Below are 26101 nucleotides of genomic sequence, written 5' to 3'. Positions count from 1 at the left end.
AAAAAATGCAATATTTTAAAATATTATTTTTTCCTAGTGTTCTCTCAGTGTTTATGGTAAGAGCGATCTTTGGCTATCTTCTCCATTCTACCTGGAAATAGAATCAAGACAGGGATTTTTTTTAAAAATTGAAATTAGACAATCTTTTTTCTTTTCACATAAGTCAATCTGTTAGGAGGAGTCTGTACTTGAATTCATCTCCCAACACAAAACACAAAAACCTACATTTCATGCCCTGTTAGAATGTCAAGCCCTAGATTCAATCAACTAAGCTTAAATTTTATCTCTCTTAAGGATATGGAATCTCACGGCAAGTAAACAGATTTTTTTTTTCTTTTCCCAATATTTCAGATTTTGAATACTTGAACTTTCCATCAACACAATGTCAAATGACATCATAAAATCAATAGGACGTGCATCTAGAATTCATCAGAAAGATGATCCACAACAGGCCTCTGGTAGAACATTTTTCATTGATGCTTCTCATCAGAACTTGACTACCATTCCCTCAGAGATCTTAGAATTAGAAGACTTAGAAGAAGCGCATCTGGAAAACAACCAGCTTGAAGCAATCCCCCAAGGGATTCAGCATTTAAAGAACGCCCGGATCCTCTACCTGAACAAGAACAAGCTGACCGAGCTGTGCCCGGAGCTGGGCAAGCTGAGCAGCTTGGAGGGCCTGGACCTGAGCCACAACCCGCTGCTGCCCTCGTCCCTTCCGGTCCTGAGCGGCCTGCGCACGCTGCGCGAGCTGCGCCTCTACCACACCGGCCTGGCCGAGATCCCCATAGCCATCTGCAAACTCCTGCACCACCTCGAGCTGCTCGGGCTGACCGGCAACAACCTGAAGTCTCTGCCCAGGGAAATAGTGAACCAGACCAAACTGAGGGAGATCTACCTGAAGCAAAACCAATTTGAAGTCTTTCCTGCGGAGCTCTGTGTTCTCTACAACCTGGAGATCATTGACCTGGATGAGAACAAACTAACTGTCATCCCAGAAGAGATTGGGAGCCTGACGAGGCTGCAGAAGTTCTATGTCGCTTCTAACAGCCTGCCCGTTCTCCCCGAGTCGCTGGGCCACTGCAGCAAACTGTCGGTGCTGGATTTGTCCCACAACCGCCTCCACTCGATCCCGCACACCCTGGCCGAGCTAACGGAGATGACGGAGATCGGGCTGAGCGGCAACCACCTGGAGAAGGTGCCGCGCCTCCTCTGCAAGTGGCCCTCCATGCACCTGCTCTACCTCCGCAACACCGGCCTGCGGGGGCTGCGGCGCTCCTTCCGGCGGCTGGCCAACTTGCGCTTCCTGGACCTCAGCCAGAACCATCTGGAGCGCTGTCCGTCGGCGATCGGTGCGCTGAAGAACCTGGAAATCCTGGCGCTGGATGATAATAAGATATGGCAGGTACTGGTTCCTTTCCTGGCTGTCACGGTGCTTCCACAAGGGCTTTTCCTGCCCCTGAGCTGGTGTTGATGTCCTCATTTTGTTGTGGGTGCTATTATCCTCAGTGATACATGGGGAAAGCGAGGCACGGGGAGCTTACCTGACTTGCCGAGGCCACACCCCCGTACGAGCCGGAGCCGTGTTCCAACCCAGAGCGCCTGGGCCCCAGAGTCTGTGTTCTGAACCGAGACCACCTCCTAATGGGGGTTCCTCACACGGCAGGGGTTTTTCCTGACACTTACGACCTCAGGCCTTAATGTTGCACTCTGGTGAACCGCAAAAGCAGTCCCTAAAGAAACTCTGTCCCATGTGTGCAGGGTGGCGTGTGCAAAAATGTTCCTCATAGCGCTATTGACAGTCAGGAAGTATGGGCGACAACCCAAATGTCAGTAGAGCGAGGAGCAAACAGATGGTGCTATATTCATAAAATTAAAAAACCCTACAATAATTTAACTGAACTAGAGCACTGTGTGCCTGGGCAGATAGACCTCAAAATTGTGATGTTTATTAAAAAGGAAAACACTAAATTGCAGAACCTGACACTATAAATTCTTACACAAAACTATATATATACACACACAACACCTATTTTGTGGATATGTATATATGTAATAAAAGTATAAAACATATGAACTAGGAAAACACTCGCTCAATTCTTAATAGTGGCTGCCTGTGGGAAGAGGAAGGAAGTGAAGGAAATGAGGAGGGGGTCACCGGGGAAGCTCAGTTTTAACTGCAGCATTTCATTTTATTGATTTGAAAATTCCTTTTATTTGAGTAGAGTTGACACAAATTTCATTTTGTTTATTAACAAATGGTTTGGGTGGTGCATACACATGTGTTTGTTTATTTTTTTTTTAAAGATTTATAGAGAGAGACACAGTGAGAGAGGGAACACAAGCAGGGGGAGTGGGAGAGGGAGAAGCAGGCTCCCCGCTGAGCAAGGAGCCTGATGCGGGGCTTGATCCCAGGACCCTGGGATCATGACCTGAGCCGAAGGCAGACGCTTACCGACTGAGCCACCCAGGCGCCCCTCTTTATTTTTAATATTTGAAAATTAAAAAGAACAGTTAGTTCTGTTACAAATGTAGAGGGAGAAATCAGGAGATTTGGAAATCCACGACTGTGATCGAATAATAGGTCTGCTTTTCCTGGCCATGGACTCGGATCTCCTGTGCTCACCATACTTTATACTAGTCCTAGGCCTTAAAGGTTTGTTAGGGGTGTTTTTGTTTTTGTTTAATCTCTTACTCGATTTTTCATTTAGAACTTCGTGGGGGGTGCTGTTGTTTTTCCTAGTCGCTATAGTTTTAAAACTGCTTTTCAGGAAGTAACCATTCTGCTGGTAATTTAGGATTTAGGAAGAGAATCTAGGGCTTGATCTCCACTGGAGGATTTCAGAGGTTTATCAGAGGCCCTCTGCCCAACCCCCCAGCTATTCCACCATTGAGGTAAGAAATTCCTTTTACAGTGGACAAAGTCTGTCCAGTTCTACACTGGGAGTGAAAGCCTCAAAATATAAAGTGCCCTTGGGAAGAATAACACATTGACTTAATTCCTACTGAGTCTTGAATGATACGTAATCCTTTCCTGTGAGATTTTTTCAGAGATCAGAATAGAGGAGGGAATCACACACAGATGGCGCATTAATAGAGATAAGCCTCATCCAATACCAGGTTTTACCACAAGTCAAGCTGTGCTGAAATGTGGACATGTTCATTATTATTATGTTGAATGTGAAAATCTCTATGTACCATTGCTTGTTATTCTTCAGTTCCTATGAAGGTATTTCTGTGTTTTTTTGTCTTCTTCTCTCATTTCCTATTATGCTAATCCCTCCAGTAACTTCCCAGTGCATCTCTCTGTATAATGACACATGGTTTTTAAGCCAGCTCCTTACCTCTCCTACCCGAAAGACTTACCTGATGGGTTTCTGGCTTTTGGAGCCTGGCCAGTAGCTTTTTCTTGCCTAGGTGGATGCAAAAGTAGCTGACTTTCAGTGTGTATCTAGATGGATTTTATTTGTATGGTCCATTTCTGTTAAGGGACAACTCAACCTCAAATGACTAAAGCTCAGTTAGAGCATCCATAATGATTGTCCTCATTCGATGCTCTGTAGGTTTTCTCTACCTCCAGATTTATTCCTGCTACTTTAATGTGACTGTAATGGGATTAATTATTGGATCTTGAATATCCTGAAAAAAAATATTTAAACATTCAATGTGCTTTGAAAAAGAAAAGCTAAACCTATGAGCTAACTGAACAGCAGTAAGAGGGACATTACTAGATTATAATGAAGGGGTTAGATTGAAAAACCTTTTCCTATTATTTTGGACTGCACTGATGCAGATGCTTTGTATTAAAGGGATCTAAGTGCCTGATGAAGAATTTTGAAATAGCCAAGAAGGAAAGCTTAAACATCAGTTTCTCTGGAGATTGACTTCCTCTGATTAAAAAAAATAAATAAAACTATACACATTTTATAGCATTTTTAGGAAAATGAGCCCTCACCCTACACAATGAAGAGAAAAATATCTTATGCAAGATTGCAGGTGTGTGAGACTTACTGTTATGTTATCCCTCTAAGGGGCTTTCTTTTGACCTACTCCCCAATTATTTATCTATCCCCCCATTTATGGAGAGATCAGGCTGAGTTGAACTGTAACCATTCTCATGAAGAAGAGAGAAATGGGTGGAGGAGAAGCCCGGGCTTAGGACAGGCAACTGTGGGGAATTATTTCCCTGTTAGGAATAAAGCCAGATAAAGGAAGGTGGTTCAAAGTGAGTTAAGAAGCTCTTGAGATATATAGCTGGGCTTTTTTTTTTTTTCTATAAGAAAATAGGTGTCTCTGTAACATAAACAATAGGGAGACTGTCACACATTTTAAGAATGAGATTTTTCCATGTGGTTCTAGAGGGCTAGAAAGAGACCAATAGGTGAACATAATAGTGACACAAATTTTGACTTGACAGAAGAAGGAAATCTGATGATTAGAGGTCTCCATCCAAGTAATGAGCTTTTCATTCCAGGAGGTGGTGTTTAAATGTATGCTGGATGGCTAGCTGTGGAATATATTCAACCATCCTATTAAAGGACTAGAATAGATAACCTTTCTAAGGCCTCCTAAGCCTGACAGTCTGGGAGTCTGGGAAATGGCTACCCAATACCTACAAAGGGCACATAAGCCTTGGTGTTCATTGGAGGGCAGAATATGATAAGATAAAAATCACAGTAGTCTTCACTGTTTTCTTCCAACTGAGATTTTAAGATTTTATTTATTTGAGAGAGAAAGAGTGAGAGAGAGAGAGGAGGAGCAGGGGGAGAGGCAAAGGGGGAGGGAGAAACAGACTCCGCACTAAGCAGAGAGCATGACATGGGATCCCAAGACTCTGGGATCATGACCTGAGCTGAAGGCAGACACTTAACCAACTAAGCTAACCAGGTACCCCCAACTGAGAATTCAACTGAAGTCTCTAAATTGCTGACCTAAAGCCTTTCAGGGTGAGAGGTCATGTTCCTAAATTGATCAGTTCCAATAACTGAAATTATTAATATCATAGTTGCAATATTACACTAAAAAAGTTAGTACTTTTTCAGTTTTGTCAAGCATTTGCTACACTACAGTTCAAAAATGTGCAATAACGTAGGTTAAAAATTGCTTAGATTTAAAGCAGTGCCTAAAAGTGAAGAGCAGAGAAGCTTGGGGAAAGAGTGGGACTCCAGACTTTAGATCTACAAATATAAATACTCTATATGCAAACATGTGTGCCAACTTTTCACCAGTAGGAATTGCTAAATTGCTCTACTTTATGTTTATCAATTGGCCTCAAAACTAAAAACCCCATTTATTATCTTACTGTTTAAAATAACCTTGACCTGAAACTTATCTTTTTGGAATACTTCTAGTTACCCTCAGACTTCGGTTCACTTTCAAAGCTGAAGATGCTTGGATTAACAGGAAATCAGTTCCTTTCATTTCCAGAAGAAATCCTTTCTTTAGAGTCTTTAGAGAAATTATACATTGGGCAAGACCAGGGAGCCAAGTTCACCTCTTTGCCAGAACACATTAGTAAACTACAGGTAAGCTTCCCCAAACGAGTAGGCAAAGAAGTACGTGCCCACTGATTCCTTAAGTTAGCTGATACTGAGAAAACATGGTGGTGTCCCTGTAGGCTGCCTGTGGAATCATCCATACTAGATTTCCAACCCCAAACAAGCAGTAATTCTAACATTGTTTTCCTGAGCCCCTGGATCCATCCTCAAAGAACATAGCCAAGAGGCTATGCCGTGCCATACTTCTTTCCACTGTGTGGTTTGGCATGTTTTATTTACAGAAATTGAGTCATTCTGCTTTCCATTCGATCTCTACCTTTTTGTAAGAGGCCCCTGAAAATTGTACTATTTTGAAGTTAAAGTATCATACAGGTGACATGGCTAGGAGCCTGCATTTTGGATGGGGCAAGGTGACCTTCCTCCCTGCATGATGGCAGGCAAATCAGGGTATATTTAACATTGTCCCAGGTTCCTATGGAGATGGGTCCACAGCCCTGTGCTAAATCCTAGCAAAGGAACAAGATAACTTCATTCAAACTAGCCATACCCCTACGTCTCAATGTATGCATGAAGAACTGAGATTTTTTCCATGTTTGTGGTACTGCACTCTTACTAACGATAAAGTAGATACGGCCGCGACATCCCCCCCCCGCCCCCCAAGTCATGGAACTGAGCGACAGCATGTATAGCATGGGTACTTCTTACCTGTGACTCAGAGGTCCGGTTCCTGATTCTCCAGTGCTTTGCCCTGTGTTCAGAACCCTTCTCATCATCTGGCTCCTTGACAGGCCATGTGACACTCTCTGAAATCTTTGGGTCAGATGCAAACACTACATTTTTCCTCAGCGGATTTGAAAATAGCTAACTTGTTATCTGCACATTTTGGTTACCTCAAACCTGGGCAATGTTAGATTGATACTTGATGCGATTTCAGTTCTATATCAACTGCTGCGGATAATTAGCTATTGAAAGGGAGCAAATGATATATATAGTTAAATTATCACAATTATTTTTCCATAAAGTTCACGTGAAACAAACACTAGATTCCCATGTTTTCTTTTCCCTGCATAGATGGGAACCATGTCTAATGGTTTTACCCAAAAATAATTTTATGTTTGACGATGGTTCTTTAAATAAGTATGTTTTTCCCTTGATCCCAATGCATAGTATCCCCCATTGAAAGAGTATGGGAACTCACCGGTGATTCTGGTTATTTTAATTCTTTTATCAATGTAAGGATCATTATGGTCTACTGTCATGTTTTGCAGAGTCTTAAAGAGCTGTATATAGAGAACAACCATTTGGAGTACCTGCCCACCTCCTTGGGATCAATGCCTAACCTGCAAATTCTTGACTGCCGCCACAACTGGCTTAAGCAACTTCCAGATTCCATTTGCCAAGCACAAGGTGAGGGATCTTAGTAGATGCTCAGCCTAGTGAAGCGTGAGGTCAGCATTTCCCGTGATGAAGCGTTTCCCATTTCCTTGATTCACTGAAGACCAATCTCAATGTTTAGAGAGCATAGCCCTAGCCCGTCACCTCCTTGCAGACCTCACTGGTGAGACAGGGAAGGCCAGGTGCTTGATTAGTACAGCTAAGAACTTCACAAAGGCAGTTAGATTGTTTATTTGGAACTGAATAGAGAAGTAAATAGGACCTGCTAAGAAAATTAGCATTCATCCACAGGTCATTTTACCACTAATCATACTTTACTGCCTACCTACTATATGCCAGAATTTGGAGTTGGGGTCCTGCAGCAAATTTGCATTAGGTCACTAAGTTACTTGAATAAAAGGAAAAGTGTTGACCCAGAGTGGTGAAATCAGCAAGGGAGGACTTTTGGAGCTGTATGATTGGCATGAAGAATCATATATGATCCATATTTAAACACCCAAACATTTTACACTAGGCTAAACCATTCTTTATTCGTACCTGTGTCAATCTGTCCATCCATTTAACAGCCTTTTGCTGACCTTTCAGTGGGACCAAATAAAAAAGTGATTTTTGCCATAGAGTCGAGGGTGGGCATGCAGTACTCCTTAGCAATGCTCCTGACCATCCGTCTTTATCCTGTCCTTGGTCGCTGAAGGACTGAAACATTGTCAGATTTTTTCCGTGTGTACTACTTTTCTGTCTCTAATACTTATATACACTGGCTCCCACACCTTTGAATTGTTATAAGGAAGAGAACTTGGTTTGCCTCCTTAAACCTGTGTCTTTTATTACATGACACAGCAGGAGACACACATTTCAAAGTCACTGCACTGAAGAATGCTAACTTTGCTTCTTCTTAAGATAAATCTATCATTAAAAACAAATTGTTTCAGCTTTGAAAGAATTACTGCTTGAAGACAACTTGATCACCTGTCTTCCAGAGAATTTAGATAGTCTGGTGAATCTAAAAGTTTTGACACTGAAGGACAACCCCCTGGATGACCCCCCAAAAGAAGTGTGTACTGAAAGCATCCAGGCTATATGGGCGGACTTTAAGAAAAAAAGAAACATGAAGATAATGGCAACAAAGGTAAAATCAGCAAAAATTCTGGCTAGCACATTCACAGTTGCTTTGGAGAAGGGCCAGGGGTAAACATATTACAGACTATTCTGGGGCTGCCCTTTACACATCTATACCTTGTCCTTGTCGAGAGTAGACCCTCTTATTTCCTTTTTATCCTCAGAATTAAGCAAGAGGGTCTTTGAACATCATCTTAGCGTTTTTGCATTTTCGTTCTTCAGCTCTTTGTCAGTTAAGAAGACAACAAACAGGCGAAAGAAACCCAAACTTCCAATCCCAAAGCAGTCTAAAATTCTTGGACTGTTCACTGGACTGAAAAGCTTATGTTCACAAAGTCACTAAGATAAGGCTGAAAAATTAGGAATGAAAGTATTTATGGAGCAAGGCTGTAGAGACCAGAGTTCTGCTCTGCCACTAATAGGATCAAACGGCAAAGAGCCTTAAAAGGGAGGGGCAGCAAAGAACCTTGTCATCTCCTCCTTGCCCACCTAGCCCATGGAGATAATAGGATACCCCACACAGGCCAGTCCAGGCCAGGCCTGTGTCCATTTCAGTCAGGATTCAATATTCTTTATGCAGGTGGTCCAAGCCCCTCACGACCACCCTAGTCCTCCAACTAGTATCCCTGCTTCCACACCTGCTCCCCTTACAGTGTACCTTCCACTCAGCAGTCAGACCAGTGCTGTTGAAATACAGGGGGGATCTTATCACTACTCTACTGAAATCCATGATTCTCTTTTTCACCTGAAGCAAGAGTGAGTCTTTGCTTTGCAAGACCCTCTTCTGTCAATGGCCCTCAAGCATATCAAACCTAATATCCTCTCTTTTATGATAAATAGTATGTGATACCTTCTTTACTCTTCTGAAATTAAACTCACATAATATAACCTACCAAAACCCATCATTTTAACAAATGAAAATAATGCCTCAGCTGCAACATAAAGGAGAAAGGAAAGTAATTTATATTAAAATATTTATTTTAATATGTATATACTCAAGAGTGGCTACATTGGAAGAATGAAAATAATATTTTTTGGATACTTCCTAAAAGTATTTTGAAAAACCATGTACCCTCTTGCACATTTTGAAATTGGTACTTAAATTCTTTTGCCACTAAGTTTAAATTATTGCAAAGGATTTACTTTTCAGTGACTTTTAAATATTGACATCTTAAAATAGAGCTCTTAGATCAGTATTTTAAACATAGTGGAATCTAAATACCATTATGATTTGATGTGTCAGTCATATCAATTTACAAAATACTTGAGCAAGCTCTTATTTTATAGGCAGAATTTTTTTTCTTTAAGATTTTATTTATTTGACAGAGAGAGATAGCGAGAGCAGGAACACAAGCAGGGGGAGTGGGAGAGGGAGAAACAGGCCTCCCGCCGAGCAGGGAGCCCGATGCGGGGCTCGATCCCAGGACCCTGGGATCATGACCTAACCCGAAGGCAGACGCTTAACGACCGAGCCACCCAGGCGCCCCAGAAATTTTTTTTTTAGGATTTATTTATTTGAGATTGAGAGAGAGAGAGAGAGAGAGAGAGAGAGAGTGTGTGTGTGTGTGTGTGTGTAGCTGAGTGGGGGAGGAGCAGAGGAAGAGGGAGAAAGAATCTCTTAAGCAGACTCCATGCTGACTGCGGAGCCCATGGCTGGGCTCAGTCTCACAACCCATGAGATGGTGACCTGAGCTGATATCACCAGTCGGACTTGAGCCAACCATAGGCAGAAATTTTATATCCTTTCTTTTTCTTCTTGAACATGTATTTCTATTTCACTTTCCCCTATGAATTGAGCTTAATGTGTATAATTTTAAGTAATTTATAGATCACCTTTCATATTTTCAGGCAACACAAATATTTATACAAGTTAAGTTTTAAAATTAAAATTTTTTTCTGTGACCATAGGGTTTTTAATGTCCTGGATTAAGTCATATTACATTTATTAGTGGTATAAAATTGACCAAACCACTATAAAATCCATTACAAATTTTGGTATTTAATTATTTGACCTAGAGGACTTGGGGAAAATACATACACAAATGAGAGACTTTCCCCCATAGTTTATATATCCCTGCATAAATGTTACTTATTGCTAGGGTTGACATTGGTTCTATTTCTACTTTTCATTTTACAGATGAAGCACTGAGAAACCTTGTTGACACAGATAAGTTGACAAGAATGGAAGAAGCCTTTGTGTGTGTGTGCTTATATTATTTTGTTTTAAATGATAATGCTTCACACTTCTCTGAACTTCTTCCAGATTTATATCCCCAAAAACCAGATAGCGGGCTCATGGCGGGCAAATCAACTGGTCTTCTTTCACTTTTCTTGAAGGCAAAGAGCTGGGAACCACTTGCCTTACAAAAGAATTGGTTGCCTAATCCGTAGGGCCAACATCAATACTGCTAGTCTTTTATTATTGATATATAATCGACATACAATTTTATGTTAGTTTCAGGTGCACAACATATTGACAATTCTATGCATTACACAGTGCTCACCCCAAGTGTAGTCCCCATCTGTCACCATACGACATTATTACAATATTATTGACTATGTTCCCTTATGCTGTACTTTTCATCTCCATGACTTACTTACTTTATAACTGGAAGTTTGTACCTCTTCATTCCTTCACCTATTCTACTCATCCCACCACCCAACTACCCCCCGCCCCCGCCCCGCAACCAACAGTTCTCTGTATTTAAGAGTCTGTTTTATGTTGTTGTTGTTTGTTCGTGTGTCTTGTTTTTTCGATACCACTATTTTGTATTGTATTTGTGGTGTCCCAGAGGGTTTTGGAGTCCAGGGCAACACACCCGAGTCAGATTCAGGTGGCTGAGAGGCGTGCCAGAGGGTCAGCCCTGAAGCAGAGGCGGGAACGGAGAACCAGCAGTTGTGTTCCTCGGCAGATACATTGTAGCAAGGGGTGCATGTGGAAGCTGAAGCTCTGGAAATGGATTGCCTCCAAACTATGCAAGCACGCACACCCTGGGAAAGTCTTTGTGCACTAGGGCGCACGTCCCACAATTGAAGACTGCTAAACCTCAAGACAACAAAAAGCCCCGAAAGTCTAGAATGCCTCTAGGGGGCGGTACTGTTCCCCTGGAAAAGCACCACCCGAACTCCTGTGCGGCTGCTCTCACTCCCCATCTCCTCCATCCCATTTTCACGTCACAAACGGGTCCTTGGTGTTTTCCCAAAGTCCAAGCCTGCTCCTCCCTCTGCCCAGAGATGCTTCCCCCGGATATGGACAAGACTCCAGCCCTCACCTAGTTCAGTCCCCGCTCAAATATCCTCATACCCTGCCCTTGATCCACGTTATATAAAACAGCATCCCCCACCCACCTCATTCATTCATTCGTTCATTCATTCAGCAAATCCTTACTGAGCTTCTGCTATGTGCCAGGCACGGCTGTAGGCACTGGAAGTACATCAGTGAACAAAACAAATTTTTCTCTCCTCATATTGCTTAAAGTCTAGTATGATGGAAATAAAAACATGAAATATAAAACATAAAATTATATAGTCTGTTAGAAAGTGATAAGTGGCATTGGAAAAAAGTTCAAGCTAAGGGGAACTGAGATGCCCAGAAGTCGTGTGTGTGTGTGTGTGTGTGTGTTGGGGGGGGTTGAGGGGGTTCGACTTAAATGAGATGGTCAGGTTGGCCTCATTGGAAAAATGACTGGCTTAGTCAGCTCTGGCTTCCATAACACTGTACCATAGACTGGGTGGCTCAAACAACAGAAATTTTCTCACAGTGCCAGAGACAAGAGGTCCAGGATTAGGGTGCCAGCATGGTCGGTCTCTGGTGAGAGCTCTCTTTCTGCCTCGCACGTGGCTGTCTTCTTGCTGTGCCCTCACAAGATAGGAGAGTAAGTTGTCTGGGGTCTCTTATAAGAGCACTAATCCCATCATGAAGACCCTACCTTCGTGAGCACATCCAAGCCTAATTACCTCCCAAGGGCCCATCTCCAAAGACAATCACACTGGGGGTTAGGGCTTTTAATATGAGTTGGGGATGAGGGGAGACAGTTCAGTCCACAGCCATGCCAACTAAGCAAATACTTGAAGAACCGGAGGGTAAACCATCTGAATATTGGGAAGAGCATTCCAGGCAGAAGCAGCGGCAAAAGCAAAGGCCTGGAGCTGGGGCTGTGCTTGGTGTGTCCGACTGTGAGCAGGCCCGCACAGCTGGAGCAGAGTGAGCGAGGGGAAGGTGCAAAGAGGTCCGTGCGGTCAAGAGGAAGTGAGCAGATCAGATAGGGCCTTGTAAGCCCATTGTAAGGACTCGAGCTTTTATTTGGAGAGAAGTGGGGAGGCACCGGGAGGTTCAGAGCCTACCACTAGGGCAGGGATGTTTCTGAGTAGGTGGGAGGGAATAGGATCTCGGAAAGAGTGGGGGCTGGCTGTAGGTAGAAGCCCAGCAGTCCAGTGATGAGAGGGAGGGCAGATGCAGGCCCTCCTGATTCCCCTTACTGTGCACTATTGTCTCTGTGGCATTTACTACCATCTATCAAATCGTACATCCCTGTGTTTGTCTCTTCTCGCTGCAATGTGAGGTCTGGGACGTTGGCATTTAACTGCTGTTCCCTAAATGTCTACAGCAGTGCCTGGGACATAAAAGCACTGATTTTTTTTTTATTTTTATTTTTTACATTTGCCAGGATGACTGGCCAATTGAGAGAGAAAATAAGGTGTAGAATTCTAATGATATTCCATTCTTCACATCTTTAAAACTACATACCAGAATGAAGAGATAACCTTCCCCAGTCCTAAGTGATACCAGCTAATGCTGTTTGGGTTTATCTTGTTTTCAGATTCAGGCATGGTGGCGTGGAATAATGGTCCGGAAAGGATTGGGGAGATTTGAAGAACTGCAAAAATTGCTAAAGAAGGGAAAGAATTCTCCAAAAGACAAGAAAGGAAAAAAGGATGTAAAAGAAAAAACTGCAAAGAAAAATAGGAAATAATTCTATAATGAATTGAGGTAATGAACCCTGTTGGATTAAGAAAGCAAAATATGTAGGAATTAGATGCCTACCACACTAAAATTATTCATAGAATCATGATTATGTATAAAAATAAAGGTTCTCACTTTATTGAAATATTTATAGATAAAATGATATGATGCCTGGGAACTGCAGCAGAAAAGTATCAGGGAGAAGTAAGTGTGGGAGATCCCAATGAAACAGGATTGGCCATAAGTTGATCATTGTAGATGCATGTGATAGGTAAATGGAGGTTCATTGTACTATCCTGTCTACTTTAAAACTTTTTTTTTAAGTTTATTTATTTAAGTAATCTCTACCCCCAATGTGGGGCTCCAACTCATGACCCCGAGATCAAGAGTTGTATGCGTTTTGGACTGAGCCAGCCAGGCACCCCTAAAACTTTTAATTTTGAAATACTCATAGGAAGTTCCAAAGAAATGGACAGGGAGGTCCATGCACCCTTCACCCTCCCTCAGTGTGGACATCTTGCATAACTCTAATACGATACCAAAACCAGAGAATTTATATTGGTGCCATCAACCGAGCTTATTCGGATTCTATGGGTTGTAGGTGCACTTACGTGTGTGCGTGTGTATGTGTGTGTAGTTCAATGCGGTTTTGTCACATGTAAGCTTTATGTAGCCATCACCACAAATCTCCCTGGTGCTATTCCTTTTAGTCACACCCACTGTCCACCCCATCTCCCGATCCCTAAACTTTTCTCCAGCTCTATAATTTTGTTGTTTCAAGGATGTCATGTAAATGGAATCACATAATGTGTAACCTTTGGGGATTGGCTTTTTTATTCCACATAACTCAAAGTCCATCCACATTGTTGCATGGATCAATTTGTTGCTGAGTAATATCACCTAGTACCACAATTTGTTTAACCATCCACCCTTTGAAGAATATTGGACTGTTCCCAGTTTTTGGCTAGTTGTTAATAGGCTTTGCATATATTCATGGAAACACATGAGCAGAGGTCCTCATGGAATTCATGGGAATGCCCAGAGAATGAAGAATACCACGATTGCCTAAAACATCCCCATCTACACCACCCAAAATCTCCCCATCCTGATGACTTTCTTTTGGAGTAATATTGATTTCAAATTCTACATGTCTTTCAAGCAGTAATTGCAATATAAATTACCAGTGTAGCGATAAGAAACCAAGCATAATTGGCTTAGAGTGTATCAGAATAGAAATGTGTGAGCAAACAAACACTTCTGCTGTGTAATGAGTTTCACGCTCCTGCAAAAGATAACCAGAAATTTCAAAAATCACTTAGAACAAGACAAAAACTTTAATCAATGAATTAAATAGATTTTACATAGAATATTCCATGCCAAAAAATGCCCAGAGCTAATGTTATTTTATTTTAGCAATAGAAGATTTTACTTTATTTTAATAAGATGTGTTTTTGATACTGGGTTTCGAAGTTTTGACCACTTTTAACTAATATTTGTATGTCTGTGACCATTATTAGTGTTCATGGTTTATATCTGAGATAAAAAGCACCGGAACATAAAATAATAAACCATGGAAGGGTATACTTTCCGACAAAAAATGCAAATAGATTACATGAAGACACATATAATAGTAAAGATAACATGAAACTATCATAGCTAGTGCCTTTCACAGTAGAATTTCACACACACACTCACACATACACACATCCACGCATGCTTATATTTAGAACATTTATCATGTAGGAAAAGAAGAGACAGAAAATTCCAGGTCAAGAAAAAAGGAGGGGCGCCTGGGTGGCTCAGTTGGTTAAGCGACTGCCTTCGGCTCAGGTCATGATCCTGGAGTCCCTGGATCAAGTCCCGTGTCGGGCTCCCTGCTCGGCAGGGAGTCTGCTTCTCCCTCTGACCCTCCCCCCCTCTCATGTGCTCTCTCTCTCAAATATATAAATAAAATCTTTAAAAAAAAAAAAAGAAAAAAGGAAATGTGTTACCAGAATCTAAACATTTTTGGCAGGCCTTCTAAACAGTAAGTGAACTATATATCCAAAATAAATGAAACTCCATGGAAACATGTCATCCATGTCATTAGAAAGTAAAGTTGTACTTATATTAGATTACCATATACATAGTTACAAAACTTTTGTAACATCAATCCCATTAAACACCCCAGAAGCTGATACTCCTTTGATTACACTAAGTTTCATTCATGCTCTTTTCCTCCTCCAGATAATGGTTTAGAGCTTAGTTAAGCCTTGGGAAATCAGCTTACTGAAACTCACCAAGGTCAAACTGAATGCTGCATCTGTGATCTTGGTGAAAATGTTCTAGTTCTTCCTCCTGTGAAGTGGGGAGGATCCATCTTTTCATTCCTATCTCCGTGATCTCGGAAAGTTTGGCGACAGCACATAACAAGTGTCTAAACCATTGTCCGCAATCCCGAGAAGTTGATGGCCGAAGGCTAATATCCAGCTCGGTCAACTCTTTGAGGAACCGCACATTTTGGCAGAAGATGGCCCATCCTGCATCACAGATGCTGTCATTATAACTCAGGTCGAGCTCCCGTAGCTTGGCCAGGTGACCTGTGTGTATTACGGAAGCTGAAAAATAAAATCACACTAAATGCTAAAATACAAGAATACTTTCTCCTGTGGCTGTTTGCCACTTCCAATAACACAGTCATTCCAAGATTAGAAATGACAAGATTGGTGCTTAGTAATGATTTGTCATTAGCGAGCAGCTTTATTCAGGACATCTGAAATCACTTTAGTACCAAATCTATTCTCTGCACATCCCAGGTACAGCTTGAAAATTTTTTTTTTTTTTCTCTTTCCAAATCCCAACCCAAAGAATATCTTTTTTGCTCTTGGCTCCACTAGAGTCCCAGCTCTTCCTGCAGACTCTCTCCAGTTAAATGTGAGGAGTGATGGCTCTCTGGCTTTAACTGAGGACCATTTATAAATAGTCATCTTGCTGTTTAATACTGTTTAATTGTTCACTGCTCATTCAGTCATTCTTCATTCAACAAGTAATTAACTGAGCACTTTTCATGTGCAAAATACACGTGGGTAATTTCTTTTTTATTTTATTTTATTTATTTGAGAGCGAGAGCACAAGCAGAGGGAGGGGCAGGGGGAGAAGCAGGCTCCTCGCTGAGCAGGGAGCCCGACATGGGACTCGATCCCAGGACCCTGAGATTATGACCTGAGCCGAAGGCAGACATTTAACCGACTGAGCCACCCAGGCACCCCAACACGTGGGTAATTTCTAAGTCACCTTAGGGACCTCCAATTCACAGAACAATTTTCCCTTTGAAGAGCACATATCACAGTACTACCTAAAATGGCACTTAATAAATAATAGTGATGAAGCTAAGAAAAGATAGTAACGCTTGTAAGAGGATATAGGAGAGCTACCCAAAGCAAGCAGCACGTGCTTCCCTTGCCAGCCAAATGCAGTGATGGACCATAGAGATCAGATGAGTAGCATGGGATCTCAGAGTTGGCAGGGACCCTGGAGGTCTCCTCATTCAACCTCCAGATCAATGATCAGAGATGACTCTTTCACAGCTTCTCTACTGGTCACCAGCAGGCTCCTGCCTGAGGCACCCTTTCCTGTTGCCCTGACAGAATGAGGTGGCTCTCAGCAGGAGAAAGCCCCCATCCTTTGGGTCCCTTTCTGCCTTCCAGTGACGTTCACTGATTACCCCGCAGCCTGCTGAACACTTCAGCTCCTTCCTCACACCAGCCTTGGAATGTTGGACGACAGTCAGTTCCCTCAAGTTCTCTCCCTTTAGGATTAAATGTGCCCTGAATCTTTCAGTCATTCTTCATGTGTCCTGGCTCCCAGAGCAAGCAGCATGCTCCATCCCCATTGCTTTCCTTTGCCCACAGTTTGGTGCATTCGAAAGCTTAGCATTCCGTACACTCAAGAGCTGCACTCCATTCGTAGGTGTCCATGTTGATGTGTGTCTCTTCCTCTCTCTGCAACATTACTCACCATGTTCTCAAGACCTAACTGTTAAAGACAATGTACATGCTATCCCTTTTTACAATTTTTTCTACTATGGAAATTTGCAAGGGTACAAAAAGCAGACAGAATAGGAGCATAAACTCCCATGTCCCCATCATTCAGCTTCAACACTTACCTTCATTACACCAATCTTGTTCGACCTACTTCCCTCCTTTCTACTTTTTTTTTTTTTTTTAGTACAGGCATTCCTCATTTTATTGTACTTTGCTTTCCTGTGCTTCACAGATATTGCTTTTATTAAATTAACAAATTGAAGTTTTGTGGCAACGCTACATCAAGCATTATTTTTCCAACAGCATTTGCTCACTTTGTGTCTCTGTGTCACATTTTGGTAATTCTCACAATATTTCAAACTTTTTCCTTATTTGTTATGATGATCTGTGATTAGGATTTGCTGAAATCTCAGATGTTGGTTAGCCCTTTTTAGCAAGAATTTTTTTTTTTTTTAGGGGGAGTAGGGTCAGAGGGAAGGGGAGAGAGAGAATCCTAAGCAGGCTCCATGCCCAGTGGGGTTCGATCTCACAACCCTGAGATCATGACCTGAGCTGAGATCAAGAATCAGATGCTAAACTGACTGAGCCACCCAGGCACGCCACAATAAAGTATTTTTTAACTAAGGTATGTACATTTTTTTAGACATAATGAACTGCACGCTTAATAGACCACAGTATAGTGTACACATAACTTTTGTATGTACTGGGAAACCAGAAAATGTACTTGACTTCCCTTTTTGCAATATTTGCTTTATTGTGGTAGTCTGGAACCAAACCCACAATATCTCTGAGATATGACTGTATTTTATTTTTATTTATTTATCCTACAATATTATTGGCTGTATTCTCTATACTTGTCATCTGCATGACTTATTTTTGTACGACTTAGTTCCCTTTATCTATTTCACCCATCCCCACCCACCTCCCCTCTGGTAACTATAAGTTTGTTCTCTGCATTTAAGAGTCCATTTTTTGTCTTGTTTTTTTGTATTTTAGATTCCACATATATATGAAATCATATAGTATTTGTCTTTCTCTGACTTATTTCACTTAGGATTATACCCTCTAGGCCCAACCACTTTGCCACAAATGGCAGGATCTCATTCTTGGGGCACCTGGCTGGCTCAGTCTATAGAGCATGTGACTTTACAAAAGTTCAAGATTGTTGAGTCAATGATCCCATTGTTGGGTCATGACTTTAAGCCCCATGTTAGGTATAAAGCTTACTTTAAAAATAAATAAATAAAATGTGTGTATCTTAAAAAAAGGATCTCATTCTTTTTTATGTCTGAGTAATATTCATGTGTGTGTGTATGTACCACTCTTCTCTACCCATTCATCTATCTGTGGATACTTAGGTTGCTTCCATATCTTGGATATTGTAAATAATGCTGGTATAAACATAGGGGTACATATATCTTTCCAAATTAGTGTTTTTGTTTTCTTTGGGTAAGTACCCAGTGGTAGGATTACTGGATCATTTGCTATTTCTATTTTTAATTTTTTGAGGAGCCTCCATATGGTTTTCCAGAATGGCTGCACCAATTTACACTTCCACCAACAGTGCATGAGGGTTACTTTTTCTCCACATCCTCTCCAAGACTTGCTATTTCTTATCTTTTTTATTTTAGCCATTCTGAAGGTGATACTTCATAGTGTTGTGGGGGTTTTTTTTAAAGATTTTATTTTTAAGTATTCTCTACACCCAATGTGGTGCTCAAACATACAAGCCTAAGATCAAGAGTCACATGCTCTACCGACTGAGCCAGCCAGCCGCTCTCTCCTTGTGATTTTGATTTGCATTCCCCTGATGATTAGTGATGTTGAGAATCTTTTCATGTGTCTGTTGGCCATCTATATGTCTCCTTTGGAAAAATGTCTCTTCAGTTCCTTTGCCTATTTTTAAATTGGATTATTTGTTTTTGTTTTTTGGTGTTGAATTGTATAAATTCTTTATATATTTTGGATATTAATGCCTTATTAAATATATCACTTGCAAGTATTTTCTCCCATTCAGTAAGTTGCCTTTTCATGTTTTTTGATGGTTTCCTTCATTGTTCAAAAGCTTTTTATTTTGTGTAGTCCCAATCGTTTAATTTTGCTTTTGTTTCCCTTGCCCTAGGAGACATCTAGAAAAGTGTTGCTAAGGCCAGTGTCAAAGAGATCACTGCCTATGTTTTCTTCCAAGAGTTTTATGGTTGTAGGTCTCAGATTAGGCCTCTAATCCATTTTGAGTTTTTGTGTGTGGTGTAAGAAAGTGATCCAGTTCCATTCTTCTGCATGTAGCTGTTTAGTTTTCCCAGCACCAGTTGTTGAAGACACTGTCTTTTCCCCCATTGTATATTCTTGCCTCCTTTGTCATAGATTACTCAACCATATATGCATAGATTTCTTTCCTTTGGTCTTTGTTCTATTGATCTACGTGTCTGTTTTTGTGCCAGTACCATACTGTTTAGATTACTACAACTTTGTAGTATATCTTGACATCTGGGATTGTGATACCTCCAATTTTGTTCTTTTTCTTGATTGTTTTGGCCATTTGGGATCTTCTGTGGTTCCATACAAATTTTAGGATTATTTGTTCTAGTTCTGTGAAAAATGCTGTTGAAATTTGATAGGGATTGCATTAAATTTGTAGATTGCTTTGGGTAGTATGGACATTTTAACAATATTTGTTCTCCCAGCCCATGAGCATGGAATATCTTTCCATTTGTTTGTGTCATCTTCAATTTCTTCCATCAGTGTTCTATAGTTTTCGAGTACAGGTCTTTCACTTCCTTGGTTAAGTTATTCCTAGGTATTTTATTATTTTTGGTGTAATTTTAAGTGGGATTATTTTCTTAAATTTCTCTTTCTGCTGCTTTATTATTAGTGTATAAAAATGCAACAGAATTCTGTATATTGATTTTGTATCCTGCAGCTTTACTAAATTCATTTATCAGTTCTAATAGTTTTTGGTGGAGACTTTAGGTTTTCTAGATATAGTACTAAGTCATCTGCACATAGTGAAAGTTTTACTTCTTCCTTACCAATTTGGATGCCTTTTATTTCCTGTCTGACTGCTGTGGCTAGGACTTCCAGTACTATGTTGAATAAAAGTGGCAATAGTAAACATCCTTCTCTTGTTCCAGACCTTAGAGGAAAAGCCTCTCCATTTTTCACCATTGAGTATGATGTGAGCTGTAGATTTGACGTATGTGACTTTTATTATGTTGAGGTATGTTCCCTCTAATCCCACTTTGTTGAGAGTTTTTATCACAAATCGATGTTGAATCTTGTCAAATGCTTTTTTCTGCGTGTCCTGAGATGATTATATGATTTTTGAGATGATATTACTGTATTTTAAAACAAATCCCAGACATTGTTTTAACTTTCCTGTCCTGTTTGAATTTTCCAATCGTGTGAGTATCCTAATTATTATATTTCACTGTTTTATACTTACTATATATTTTTAAAATCTGAGTAATAGGATCATAGGTTATGGAAATACTTTTGTAGTTTACTCTGAGAAAGTGTTGTTAATTTTAAAAGAAAAAAAGCTACAAGTGATTAAGTAATTCCTAAAGAATGCTTGTTAAAATAACCCAAGCAATATAAAAGTGGCAATGGTTAACCACACATAGTAATACTTGTTATTCACGAAAAAATTTTTGGAGGGGTGCTCATTGCTTCAGAGGTCTGGGAATAGATGGCTGCGTAGTGCTGGGGACGCAGGCACGAGGGTAGATGAGAGACACAGATGTACTCTCCAATTCACTGTTTGCCAATGAGAAGTGGACATAATAGAGGTGATTTTAGGGGATATTTGGGAAAGGTATTATATACTCTGGAATCCTGCAGCGCAAAAGTTATTCCTTATTCAAATCTCTTTCCACCTTTCTAAATTGACATGGAGAAAGGGTCAGATTGATGCTAGTATGCTTTTAAAGCCCTCTCTTCGCCTTTTTGTAACAGAGAGAGAATGAACCTCTATTGAAAGCCTTCAGCTGGCAACAGTCTAATAATGTCTGTCTATGAGAAGTGATTCCTATATTTCAGTTATGGTGATGATGAGTTTCCTGTTTAAATAAAAACATTTAGGTTAAAGAGTCAATATAAAGAAAAAATTAAGTAACAGTGTGGGTACCACGTGGACAGGGCAAACTTTGTGAAAGCAGACTGTAGGTAACCCAAGTTTGAGTAACACTGGGCTGGCCAGGGAACAGGATCCTTCCCCTGTGCCCGGAAGGCAAGGAACAGAAGCTGGAACGACCCACTGCCACGTCTATGCTCATCTCTCCCTTTGTGAAATGCCCTCCACTGTCTTCCTGGCTTGGGGATTGCCCTTCTTCGTTTTCGCCGGCTCTCTCCTAAGCAGATGTCGGAGAGAAAGAAGGGAAGCTGCGCAGAGGGCTCAGCCACAGGCCTGGCCCAGCTCCCCGCCGCCCTTCCCCCGCGGCACAGGCACACTGCGCTCCGCGGGCCGGGACTGCTTTGGGACCAGTAGATACCAACCCAGGAGAGCGACGTCCTCTGTCACCAGGCCACAGCTGCTCAGTCTCAGCACTCGAAGGGACGCTAAAAACTTCAGTGTTTCCAGAAGCAGCTTCAGGTTGCCACCAACACATTTATTCCAAGAAAGGTCGAATATTTCCAGAGCAGGGAGGTAAGTGGAGGCTTCAGCTGAAATTGATAACAGAAGAGCAATCGTTAGGTTTCCCTCTTTGAAACTGAGGAACCTGGGGCAACATATTAATATAACTGAGATAAGAAAGTTACAGACTGTTTTCTTTTGCCCGAAATTCATGACCACAACTTACACTGTCTAGTTTTAATTGGGAGAAATGTTGGAAACTTTAGAAAAGTAAAACTTGATTAAGTGGAATTCACTATCAACTGGGATTTTTCTCCTTTAGTTCCCATCTAGGAAGGAGAAAGAGGCAGAGGATTTGGACAGCTAGTTGAGATTTCCAGAGCATGTCCTGGTTTTATATATTCCTGTGTTCAGTCACGGCTGAAGTTCAGAGATGGGGCCAAGCCTCCTCAGGACTCTGAAACACCCAAATGTGTTTGTGTCGACCTACCTGCAGTTATAGAAACAAGGAAGAGAACTAGTGGATTTTGGAGAGATTTTTAAATAAGGTTTAAAAGGTTCTGCTTAATTCTCAGTTGCCCCTAATGCTGAAATTAACCCTAACAACTTATTCCTAAGATATAGTTAATTATACTTTAACTCCACTCTTCTTTCTAAAGAATAACAGGTGTCCAAGCAGCAAATATATATCCTTTTATGATATCTATTAAGAAAATCCCTCCCACCGGCATGGTGCAGAGACCTACCAATAAGAAATGGAACTTTTTCTTCTAAAAGTGATATGGAGAATTATATGTTTACTTGACTAACTTCTTTTTTTGGAGGGGAGGGGAGAGAGAGCATGAGAGTGTTGGGGGGGTGGGGGGAGAAGGGCAGAGGGCAAGAGAGAGAGAATCTTAAGCAGGCTCCATGTGGGGCTTGATCTCATGACCCTGAGATTATGACCTGAGCCAAAATCAAGCGTCAGACACTTAACCAACTGAGCCACCCAGGTGCCCCTGCTTGATTTACTTCTTAATTCAAATTGAATGATACATTTATTTCAGATTATATAATTTAATGTAATATCTACTTGATTATGATTCATTATGCAGCAATAATTGGGAAGAGCTCTATCTTCTGATGGCAAAAGACACAAAATTAAAAACAAAATTTTCTTTAAAAAATATCCAACTTTTTCCAACTAGGGACATCATGTTGTCCCTAAATTTATTTTTTGTGGAACTTTCCTAACTGAACATTAGTCTGAACAGTGTAATGTGTCGTGTGTGTGTGTGTGTGTGTGTGTGTGTGTGATGTGTATATGTGTGTTTACCTAACCATTTTGGGGATTACAGACTGCTTTGAAAAGTTAGTTTGTTTACTTGCTTAACTAATATGCAGAAATACCTAAAATGGAGTTAGGGTATGCAGTGAAGAATAAAAGCAATCTCTGCCTTCAAGGAGGTTATAAACTGTGGGAAATACATACACTGAGAAAAACACACAAATAAATACATAATTAGAAATTCTAATAAAGGCTATAAAAAAGATACAGGGCCTCCTCATTTAGATCAGAGATGCTGTCCTAACAGGGAGCCTTTATGCTGAGACCTGAAGTCAGAGCTCCCCAGGAAAGAACAGGAAGCAGGTGTGGGCGAGGGGCATTCCATCCAGAGAACAGGAAGGCCTGGAGACAAGGGATTGCTCAGTGACAGGAAGGAATGGAAAGAAGCCAGCCGAGGCTTGTTCAGGGAGCAAGGGGGAGAGTGGCCAAGAGGTACTAGGGCCAGATCACCTGGGCCTTTTAGACCCCATGAAGGAATGTGGATTTTACCAGAGGTGCTATGGGCCACCACTGTGTCTTTTTAAACTGGGTAGTGATAAGATCCAAATTACTCTGTAAAGGAAATTTATAGATTCTCTCCCCATAATAATATTAACAACTAACATTCACTGAGCATTTACTATGTGCCAGGTACCTTTTCAAGAACTTTACATGTATCAACACATTTAATTCTTACAACCCCATGAAGTATGTACTATTATTCCATTTTACATTTTACAGACAAGGAGACTGAAGCACGGAGATGTTAACTATCTCAGGTCACAAGAGCCAGGGCCAGGATTTGATTTTAGGCAGCCTGATTCCAGGTGCTTTGGAGCCAGAAAATGTACCACATATGTTCCCCACAAAATAATTACAATCAATTTCTGGGAGTTCACAGTCCCCTCCCCCAGGGCACAACTCTAGACTGACTCTCTGACCCAGGTTGAGAACTCCAGATCTGAAAGGTACATATCTTGCTATTTTCCCCATCCAGACAGGGGGACAAGGAGATGAGCAATGCTGGGCGAGGGGTGGGCGCAGTTCACAGCAAGGACCAAGTCTGTGTGGGTTGAACAAAATACTTGGGCTGAAAGGGAGGCAAGAGTGCCTTAAATATAGAGGTCTTAGAATTTGGGGTGAATTATATGCATTCGTTTCTGTTAATAGATATCAATAAATAGCTTATTTTATTACTAGAATATACTTATTTCATTAATAATAATCCATGTCTGGTCCATGGTACAATTCATTTTTCTAGAAGTGTCAACTGACAAACAATACTTGGGGGTCAGAGAGAAGGACTCTGTTTTCATCCTTATCCAGGAAGCCCCGGAATGCAAGCTCTCTAGTCTGTGTGTGTGTGCAAAACAAGAGCTAACCTGCCAGGCCTGAGACTGCGACCCCCTAAAGGCTTCCTGGCAAGGTTGGCTGGCATCTGGGCACTTGCAGTTTGGCTCCGTTCCAGCCATTCCTTACCTAATAAGAGTGGCTCGCTGTGCCTCCCCTGTGTGTCTACAAATTCCATGACTTATGTGGAACACCAGCTTTCCTTCTATGCTCTGGAATTTTGGTAGAGAGTGCCTGTGTGACCACCGCCCAGTAAAAGCCCCAGACGGAAGGTTCAGGTGAGCTTCCCCGGAAGGCATCATTTCACATGTGTTGTCAGAAGTCGCTGGGAGAAGGAAGTGTGTCCCGTGTTACTCCACAGGCCGAGGTCTCTTGGAAGCTTGTACTTGGTTTCCTCTAAACTTTGTGCCACGCCCCGTTCCCTTTGCTGCTTTTGCTTTGTATCCTTTTGTATCCTTAATAAATCCCAACAGTGAGTCCGACTCTATGCTGAGACCTGTGAGTCCTCCTAGCGAATCACTAAACCTAAAGGTGGCGTTGGGGACCCCCATCCAGCAATGTGTGCCCAAAGTTCTTTGCCTGGGTGGCGGATTCTGCAAAATAATGCAAAGTGCCTTTACCTCAAAATATCTCCCTCTACTTGCAGACGATGTTCTTGCCCCGGAAGAGGCACATTCCAGATTCTGTAGGCCCTTGATCTAAGCTGGACTGTGTCTGTGACCTTCCAGCAGGCCCAGGTTCCTAGAGAGGACAACAAATCCTGCTGGAAAGTGGGTGCTGGGCAGTCAACTAGGCTCACACACTAGCAATTGCCTCACTTTTCCCATCAGACTCCCAGCAATCCAGTTTATATTGGCATCTCGGTGAAATCCCAAGTTACCATGGATATGGCCTCCAGAGTTGGCTACATACACTTTAGATTTTAAATGTTAAATTTGCAAATGCCAGCCAGAATCATTCATCTGGCCCCCAGAAAGCCACTTTTAAGAAAGCACATTTCCTGAGAAGAAGACAAATTAGTAATTCACAACTTTGCCTCTGGGAGAGGCTTGGCATGAAATTCCTATGTAGGAATATGTGGACTCATGTGTTACTGTACATGCCTGCAGGGATCTGGGGAATTCTCTTACCGAGGGCGGTAAAAGTCTCACTCTCCAGAGCACAGCTGTTGATGAGTAAGGACTTCAGTGCTGGTAAAAATCGGAGCCGGCTGAGGAGGTTTTCAGAAGAGCTGCCCATCTTTTTGTTGGCAGATAAATCCAACTCTTGAAGACTCGAGAGTAAAGGGATTATCTGGGCTGTTAAAATGTCAGCAGTGACATGTTTTAGGCACCATCTCACAAAGAGTCTTCTGGATATTTGGGTCCCACGGTCCCACAGTCTCCGTCCCTTACACACACGCACACCAGCCACGCTCCCCAGTGTGTAGCTTGGGCTATTGTACTTCCAAGCCTCTCTCCAGGCTAGACGTTAAGAGCAAAGACCTTGGAGACAGAACTGGGTTCTAATCCTGCCTCTGCTGCTAAAGAACTGTGTGATTTCAGGAAAGTTACTTAACCTTTCTGAACCTCAGTTATCGCCATAATAATAACAACAACAGTACTTCACAGGGTCACTGGGAAGAAAAAAATGACTTGGTATAGGTAAGTATGCTGGGATCTCTGTTGGGCTGGCTCACCTCCGCAGAGCCTTCCAGGGCCCCCTAAGCCACAGAAGCCCTTGGTCACTGTCACATCACCCTATTTATTTTTGCTTATGTGTCTGTTTTCTGTCCTCCCCCACCAAAGGTGAGCTCTGTCTGTAGGGCCTGCTTCCTCCCCAGAGTGTGCAGAAGAATCTAGAACACTGGAGGCACAGACATTTGTGGAAGGAGGG

At 41.7% G+C, this 26101-nt stretch overlaps 2 protein-coding genes across 3 annotated transcripts in view; one reads left to right on the top strand and one right to left on the bottom strand.

Annotated features, from left to right (window-relative positions):
* The first annotated feature begins 382 nt into the window (after positions 1 to 382).
* On the top strand, positions 383 to 15213 carry LRRIQ4 (leucine rich repeats and IQ motif containing 4). Its single transcript, XM_032407339.1, has 6 exons — positions 383 to 1405; positions 5352 to 5525; positions 6767 to 6905; positions 7826 to 8022; positions 12833 to 12949; positions 15202 to 15213. Exons 1-6 carry the CDS (start codon positions 383 to 385, stop codon positions 15211 to 15213), a joined length of 1662 nt encoding a protein of 553 aa, XP_032263230.1.
* Positions 15149 to 26101, bottom strand: part of LRRC31 (leucine rich repeat containing 31) — a 24315-nt gene continuing 13362 nt past the window's right edge. For both annotated transcript variants that reach the window (XM_032406201.1, XM_032406202.1), the window contains 3 exons: positions 25357 to 25524; positions 21492 to 21659; positions 15149 to 15572 (listed from right to left, as the gene is read on the bottom strand). In XM_032406201.1, the coding sequence (XP_032262092.1) occupies positions 15241 to 15572; positions 21492 to 21659; positions 25357 to 25524 (668 nt within the window). In that variant the 3' untranslated portion in view covers positions 15149 to 15240. The remainder of the gene's footprint in view (positions 15573 to 21491; positions 21660 to 25356; positions 25525 to 26101) is intronic.

The sequence above is a fragment of the Phoca vitulina genome, unplaced genomic scaffold, assembly GCF_004348235.1.
Source record: "Phoca vitulina isolate PV1807 unplaced genomic scaffold, GSC_HSeal_1.0 scaffold8, whole genome shotgun sequence".
Classification (NCBI taxonomy): domain Eukaryota; kingdom Metazoa; phylum Chordata; class Mammalia; order Carnivora; family Phocidae; genus Phoca; species Phoca vitulina.
The sequence above is the reverse complement of the archived record's forward strand: the minus strand, read 5'-3'. Positions and strand labels throughout refer to the sequence as shown.